Source organism: Anarrhichthys ocellatus, unplaced genomic scaffold (assembly GCF_004355925.1).
Source record: "Anarrhichthys ocellatus isolate YVR2014 unplaced genomic scaffold, GSC_Weel_1.0 scaffold41, whole genome shotgun sequence".
NCBI classification, from domain to species: domain Eukaryota; kingdom Metazoa; phylum Chordata; class Actinopteri; order Perciformes; family Anarhichadidae; genus Anarrhichthys; species Anarrhichthys ocellatus.
The window spans coordinates 949,272-957,403 of record NW_022280071.1 but is presented as its reverse complement, the minus strand read 5'-3'; the positions used below and the strand labels follow the sequence as shown (position 1 = coordinate 957,403).

The following is an 8,132-nucleotide window of genomic DNA, read 5'->3' as shown; positions in this document are numbered from 1 at the left end:
TACAGATATTCGATTGGCTGAGTAGCGTCACGTGAGATGATTTACAACGCATGTATTTGTTGGTGTATTTCCTGGACTGCTGACTGAGTGCCGTAAAGGCTAGAAAAGCTGTGCAGGTTAAAATAGAAGTGTGCTGCCAAAATGTATAATGCTCAATTATCCATCAGTTATACGTCCGGGTCTGGATAGGACAGCGTCTGGGTCTGGATCCGGACCACGGTCCGCCTATTAGTTACCCCTGCTCTAGGCTATCATACACTACTGTTCTGTATGCTAGCACAGAGTGCTGAGTCCATGAACTACCAGGTACACAAGGATTTTATGTTACTTTTGACTTTTCTATTACTTACGTTTCAATCGCAAGTTTCCCAGACTGTTGAAATATTCCATTGAATTGAATGTCATTTTGTAAATGTTGTGTTTTTTTGTTAAAGCGCCACACTTTAGATTACTAACTGTCCCCTCCATCCTTCTGTGTGTCTTCTCTTAGAGGGCGAACCTGTCATTTTTGCCACCAACTCCCTCCAGAGGCGTAAAAAGGGGCTTGGCTTAACCGGACTGCGCACCAGCGGCTCAGGCTCCACCCACTCAAAGAGCAGACCGGGGCTCATGATTGGCCTGCCGCAGAACTTCCGGCAGATCTCATCCATCATTGACGTGGACATCTTACCCGAGACACACCGACGCGTGCGACTCCACAAGCACGGCACCCACAAGCCACTGGGCTTCTACATCCGTGACGGCGTGAGCGTGCGCGTGACACCACAGGGCGTGGAGAAGGTGTGATCAGCTATTTAATTTCATACATCTCTGGAAATATTACGTGATATTTTAATCTGGAGGATTAAACTTTTGAGGGCACTTCATTTTATTGCTCTAATGGGAGTAAAACCATAGACATTTTTGGGTTGTCTGTCTTGAATAATACCCTGACCCTAATGTCAACTTAATTACTGAACTTGTTAAAAAATATTTGGACCTGTCTGAGTGCGTCATAAATTTGATGTGGATGTCCAGATGTAACATACAATTTTCCTCTTCTGTCATCTTGTAGGTCCCTGGGGTGTTCATATCTCGTCTGGTACGCGGTGGGCTAGCAGAAAGCACAGGGCTGCTGGGAGTTAATGACGAGATCCTCGAGGTCAACGGCATCGATGTAGCAGGAAAATCGTTGGATCAGGTAAATTCAGTGTCCAAAATGAACCGTGTATGGAGATCTGCCAAGGATTTAAGAGGGTTTTTTTGTTGCTGTTATGAAAGGTTACCAAAAGCTGATATTTTATTGTGAAAGCAGTTCAGCATAGTATACAGTAATACAGTGCTTTTAATTCTGGGCTTTTCTCACAGGTTTTGTGTTGTATTATAGTAAATAAAGTCTCATTTCAGGTTACAGACATGATGGTGGCAAACAGTCACAATCTCATTGTGACTGTCAAGCCGGCTAACCAGAGGAACAACGTGGTGCATCGCGGGAGCAAAACCTCAATGGGCAACTCTGGTTCCGTGGGCTCAGCTGGATCCAACAACTCCGCCCTGTCACATGACTCACCAAGCCCCGCCTCCCAGAGCAACCCCATCACTGCGAGGTGAGACGTGGCCATGATCAAGGGCCTGCTTTTTGCACCAAAGTTACTGAGTCAAAAAACACTGTCTAACATTTTAACAAACCTTCCATCGTTCAGGACATGAAAGCGTAAACGTAACTGTGACCCTGTGCGTATTCTTTATGAACGCTTATGGTTATTAATATGCACTCTGCAAACTAGAGGCCAAGCTACTGCCTCTTAAATGTTTTATTCCAGCGTTCATTTGCGTTATAAATTGAGAGGTTTTTTTTAAAACTCAAATACCCATATTGTCCAAAGTCAAGCAGGGGGTGTTGCAGCAGAAGAACCCACAGACAATGAGCTTCAGCTCTGCAGTTCCCCTCGGATCTACGGAGTCTTTTAGCTCATTGTTTTGGTTTCTCACAACTTTGCTGTTCTGGGTTTGTCTCACTGTTTTCATCAACCTGGTCTCCAGCAGCAGCAGGCAGCTGTTTTCAGTTTAAAAGCTCAGATCAACCCACTGTACACTACCTGCTCAGCAGCAAACAGCAGACACACACAGGCTAGCAGGCAGTGGTGTATAAAGTAGCCAAAAGCCATACTTGAGTAAAAGTAAAGATACCTTACTGGAAAATGACTCCAGTAAAAGTCACCTATTAGAATACTACTTAAGTAAAAGTCTTAAAGTAGCTGATATTTATTGTACTTAAGTATCAAAAGTAGTTTTCTGATATTAAATGTACTTAAGTATTGAAAGTAAAAGTACAAGTAAATGCTGTTAATAAAAAAGCAAAGGGTCAGAATTTTGAGAATTATGAAGTTTATTCTTTTAAGTGCTGTGGCCACCAGGACCAAGGACATGGAGCTGTGTTGAAAATAATTGGGTTGGCTGTGATCCATCCAGGAGCAACAATGTTCAACATAACATATTGTACATAAGTATACTTTTGCATCTACTATGAACTTATCATCATAATTCTCCGTAAAGCAATATGACACTATGAAGGAGTTGTAACAGTGCGTTTATAAGTATGCTCATTCCGACTAGAGGATGTAGAGGGCAAATGCATAATATTGTGTTCAGCAACAAATATCCACTTGATGCATCAGGTCAGTGTTGTGAGAAAGGACACCTGCCTTGTAAACTCCTATGGGCCTGAATTGAACACAATAGGCAAAGGTTTTGCTCAAGCTGAATCTGCAATTGGGCGACTGCTACCATCATAACTCCATCTGATCATCCACAAAATGACTCAAATATCAAAACATGATCAATACTAAAGCAGCACCGAAAGTAACAACCCAGTCATTACTTGAAACTGAAAAATGTCCTGTTCATCTTCAAAAAAAGTTGGTTTTCAAAATTGCGAGAATTCCGTCTCGCTCTTCTTGGGCTGAAGACTAGTCCTGCGATGCTAAATAGCCTTTCACAGGCCGCTGAGGCAGGTAGAGGTGTGTTCAGCTTCACAGTTTGCGCACAGCTGGGAAGGATTTCCCTAATGCTGCGCTCTCGCGGCTCCTGTCAATCCTATGGTGTGGTGGCTAGCTAACGTTATGTTGGCTAACATTAAGTTAGCTAACGTTAGCCAACTAGTGCTGCAATGATTATAGCTAAGATAACTCAAATCAACAAAATCTCACAACTGTCAACACTTCCTCAGCTCACTAACTCGCTAGCGATCCACGGGTGTTGGTCTTCATCACCACCATCGTTTGTTGCGGGAGTAGCAGGTGCTTCCATTTCTGCTTCCATCATGAAATTAGTCATCGTAGAGTGGAATTCTGCTCATGTAGTCGCCCGCTAGCTGTAGCATATAGCATCCTGGGCATCACTGGGAATCAAAACACCGCGGCTTTGAGAGCACTTGTTTGCAATTGCGCATTAACGTGATTAACCAATGATTTAACTTGCAAGCTAGGACCACTGATTCGCCAAACCTGCTTGCTTGCAGTCTCTGTTCCACCACAGTCCCCGACGCTGGTCTCATGATTCATTTTGTTTCTAAAGATAGATTTGATTTTGTAGCGAGTAACGAAGGTTTCAGGGGAAATGTATCGGAGTAAAAGTATCAGTTTTCTTTGCAAAATGTAGTAAAACTGAAAGTCAACTGAAATATAAATAGTAAAGTAAAGTACAGATATCCAAAAAAATGACTTAAGTACAGTAACGAAGTATTTCTACTTCGTTACTATACACCACTGCTAGCAGGTGACCATAGTGGAGCATTTAGCAGCTAAAAAGGAACATATTTCCCTCAAGAGATGGTGGAGACCAAAAACGGAGCTAAAAGAGAGAATATTGGACTTGCATTGTTCAGGTGTAGGAACTGTTGTATAATCATTATTTGTCCTGTCGTTTGTTGTTACCACAGCAACAGCATTGCCGAGGGCGACAGCGATGACGACGACGACGACGGCGACCTCATTCTTGAGAACGACTGCCTGACGCCCTACGACTCCCACCTGGTAACCAACAGCAACAACACTAACCTCAACAGAGACTCGGCCGGCGGCAGGCCGCACAGCCCGGCCGCGGCTCGGCCCCTCCCACAGAGCGTCTCGTTGCCCAATAGCGTCGGAGCGTCCCTGAGTGACAGCTCGACGGCGCTGTCCAATCACAACGGAAACCCCGCCCACACGTCTAGCAGCAGTCAAGAGAGCATGAGAGAAGACGGCAACATAATCACACTGTAGCCGTGGCGACATTGACAGCGACCCTGTGACAGTTGGGACTCTGAGATGTTACACCCGCGCGGTGCGGTTACCAGGACAACGACAGATGGCTGTGCTCCTGCAACGCAGAGATACGGGACAGAAGGTTCTGCTAGCTTCTTAGCGCTAGCTAGCCTTGGCGGATCATGTGTTTTCACAATCTCCCGGCATAACCACACTTTTTATAGGTCTGCCTCATGCGGCTGAGGTAATGTACAAAGCTGATTTATCAGCTTCAAAACAATAATTTATAGTCAACGGAAGGAAATGATTAAATGCCATAATGTATTAGCCAATCCGTGGAGACCTTTAGAGAGCAGAGAGCTCCTGTCAAAGCCATAAGTCAGTTTGATGTCAACACGTTGGAGAAAAATCACCTCTTCTCCAGCAGCACCAATCAGAAACATCACTATTAGCTGGAGGACTGACGACTTGTTCACCACAACAAGACGGTGACAGAACGGTACAGAGTTAAATGGGCAGGGCTCTATTTTCTTGGCAGCACAACGACCAGTGCAAACAGCGCTCCAACGGTTTGGTAGTTTCCGGACTTTGCCCACGTCTGTTTGCCATTATGGGGATTTTAATGGACACAAGCAAAGTTAATACTTGCAGGATTTATAATTTTTTTTAAATATGTGCATTGCAAAATGAAATCTGTCTGCATTTATCTAGAAAGGGATGTGAGTGGTTCTTCACGGCTGCTTTATACTGTATGAAAAGGTGCCGACACCTGAAGGCATCAGGACACACACACATGGATTATTCAGATTTGAATAGGGCCAATCAGAAGGCAGCTGTTTCAGAGCTGCGAGAGCAATGATGTGATTGGCTGAGAGTGTATTTATTTATCTCCCACACCTTCTAATCTATATTCCACTTCAGCCGACCCGTTTGCACCAAAATAGCAGGTCACAAAGCTTTGCACTGGTTGTCGCACTTGCAACGTTAAAGTATTGCCCTAAATGTTTTAGAAATAATAACATACCAAAATATATTCAAGACAGAGTAAAATGACCCAAAAGGGATTTCGGCAATACTTTTTTCAAATTTCTTGTTTTTAAATTTAGATTTTTTTTTTTCTTTTCTCTAAATCAGCTGTCGAATAATAATCATGATCTCATTGGTTTGATTTTTAAATGTGTATAAATAAAGAGAAACTATGGGTTAAAACGGTCACTTCTATGGTATTGTCAGGCTAAGATATAGCTGTTACCTTCTGGCATTGCAAATATAGAAACACTGTGAATCACATATATCATAATTTCACCAACATTTATTTTGAAAATAGGATTGGGAGGAAATGGAAAATGGGTGATGTGCGATTATATTTCATGATTTTCACACTAAATTTGAGAATTAAAGGGCAGCAAACTCACTCATGCGTTATGCACACAAACACACTAATAAGCATCATGGAGCAGGGGTCAAAATAAGGAAACTCCTGTCACTGCTATCTGGACCATATAAACCAGTGTTTGTGTGTGTGTGTGTGTGTGAGGCCGGGTCGTTCTGGGCGTATCGCCTTACGAGGTGTTGGCGGTCTTGCTCTGCACTGCACTCTTTCTTTACTTTCCTCCTCCGTCTCGCGTTCTCCTTCCAATTACACCAAAACATTTTTCGGTCAAACCGAATCAATGTCACGTTTTTTTTTTACAAGATAATATCGGCTTTATGAAGCGCAACAGAAGATGGACAGATAATTATGAATCCAAGTAGTTTATTATTTGTCAGAAATAAAAATCACAACACCCTAAAAGAAATATGATGGCGCTCTATGGTGTGCTTGTGTTTCGCGTCGTCTGCCAGTTGGACTAATCCTGCTCTGAACAGTCCTTGTGCCCTGGGGGAGGAAACCCTGTTTCCACTCAACATTCTGGAGTCTCGCGTTAGAAAACGGAAACATTTAAAGCGTCCTCAATTGTGTGAATGATGTTTCTTTACCCTCACTTGAGCTGGTTTTACCTTTTTGGAAAAGGTAAATGGGTTACGGAAACACTTTTGCCAAATAAATTCTGACGTTGCAAACATTTCACTCAATAAATTCAATTTTTCTCTCGTAGCTGGTTAGACGGCCCTGCTGATTTGTTTTGATTGCCGTTCCCAACCTTTACTTTCTTTTCTGTTAACTGGCGGATTACAGACATACGTAACCAACATTTGCACAACAATTAAATGGAAACTTGGCTACTGAACCCATTATAGGCTGAAAGAATCAAGACTTTTAACTGGTTGAAAGCAACGATTATGGTAAGTTGTCCTTTTAAAGTGGCATTTCAACTTTTAAGTAAATACTAACGAACCAGTTATTTGTCACTGATGGCTTTTTCCTCTAGTTTGAGACACACTACATAGCTTTGTAGGACGACATCTAAGAAACAGACTGAGGAAAATTACAGCAAACATGAGAACAAGCATTGAAGAGATGACCATACAGTTCTTCAACCGTCTGTTAGCTTGTGTGGAAGTGAAGCAGTGCGTAAGAGAGGTCTTTTGTGACGGAAAGGTCAGTGACTTACAAAAAGAAATCCCCCCCCCCCCACAGATAAAGTGATCAACAATTTCGGAGCCCATGGGTATGATGACGATTTCACCCTCTGGTGGTATCAGGGATATCGGGGCCAAGACTTGCTTGTTTACAGAGCGATTAACAACTTCAGACGCAAAACTGGAGTTTGAGTTAAAAGACGGCGTCAGCGACAAGATTGTTTCATGTTCCAATGCTACAAACGGAAAGCAGAACGCTTCTGATCCCAAAATCTTGTCCCGTTACCTCCAGATTCTGCATTCGTATGCGTGTTTATAGAGATTAAGTGATCCACAACCTTTTCAAAGTATCATCAAAGCTTGCCCTGCTCTCCAACCCCTCACAGATAAACACGGTCTAGTGAACACGTTCAGCCCCTGTTGGACCCGTTCATATAGAGTTGAATTCCTGGTCGTCACGCCGTGTGTTTCACAGCTCAACCATAAATTGACATTGAACCTACATTGAAAGGTTACATTAAAGGTTTGGTTGGCCAGTGCATTTTCCTGTTGCAGACAAATACCTAAACCCTAGTATTACTCTGTGTGTACGGCAAAGCTTGATGTAAACTGTCTCTTGCTGCAGTTCAAATTACAAATAGAAAATTCCTAAAGAAATTTTGACATTGTGGCTTCTGCTGCCCGAAGAAATCGCAATATATACACACGCCAATGTTACCGGTAGTGTCATTCAGGATCAATTGAGATAGCGCTATTCTCTTTTCTGCATTTTAGATTAATACTCTTGGATTGAATCTTGTATTTGTGGGGCTTTTATTTTGAAAGGGTGGGACTGGGTGGGTGAGAGAGGGGGAGAGGAGACAGAATCATAATGTTTGACACTAAAATGAGAGGCTTCATCACAAGCATTCCAGTTAGAATTCATTCTGTGGGGCTTTTAACTTGAAATGGGGGGAGGGGGGTGGTGCGAGGGGAAAAGTCCTCTAAAAATATCTAAGACCTGAATGACTGTATGAGAGAGAGACACACAGAGAGATAGAGGGAGAGGAGTGTATGTGTGTGTGTGTCTCAGTGCCTCTGTGTTTATCAGCATCACTAATGAGCTCATATAAACACCTGTGTGCTTGGGTGCATGTTGATGATTGGAGCACCTGTGTGTTAGAGGCTAATTAAGAGAGAGAGTGAACAGTGATTTTCAACAAAACTACCTGTCAAACATATGCCCTTCATACCAAAACCATGAGACTAATCAATAAAATATGGATACCGTGAGAGAGATAAGACTCTGGCAAACGCGGAGATGTGTTTTTTATGTTTGTGGTGTTAAAATGTGAGCTCCAGCGCAATATGCAAAACTGGTACCGTCTGCTTTCTTTGAGAAATGAG

General features: G+C 42.8%; 1 protein-coding gene across 1 annotated transcript in view; it reads left to right on the top strand.

The window, feature by feature from the left end:
* Positions 1–7,459, top strand: part of pard6a (par-6 family cell polarity regulator alpha) — a gene marked incomplete at its 5' end in the record, with an annotated part of 42,991 nt that extends 35,532 nt beyond the window's left edge. The window contains 4 exons of the mRNA XM_031868107.1: positions 491–780; positions 1,055–1,180; positions 1,387–1,586; positions 3,920–7,459. Coding sequence (XP_031723967.1) covers positions 491–780; positions 1,055–1,180; positions 1,387–1,586; positions 3,920–4,241 — 938 coding nt within the window. The remainder of the gene's footprint in view (positions 1–490; positions 781–1,054; positions 1,181–1,386; positions 1,587–3,919) is intronic.
* Between the last annotated feature and the right edge of the window lie 673 nt (positions 7,460–8,132).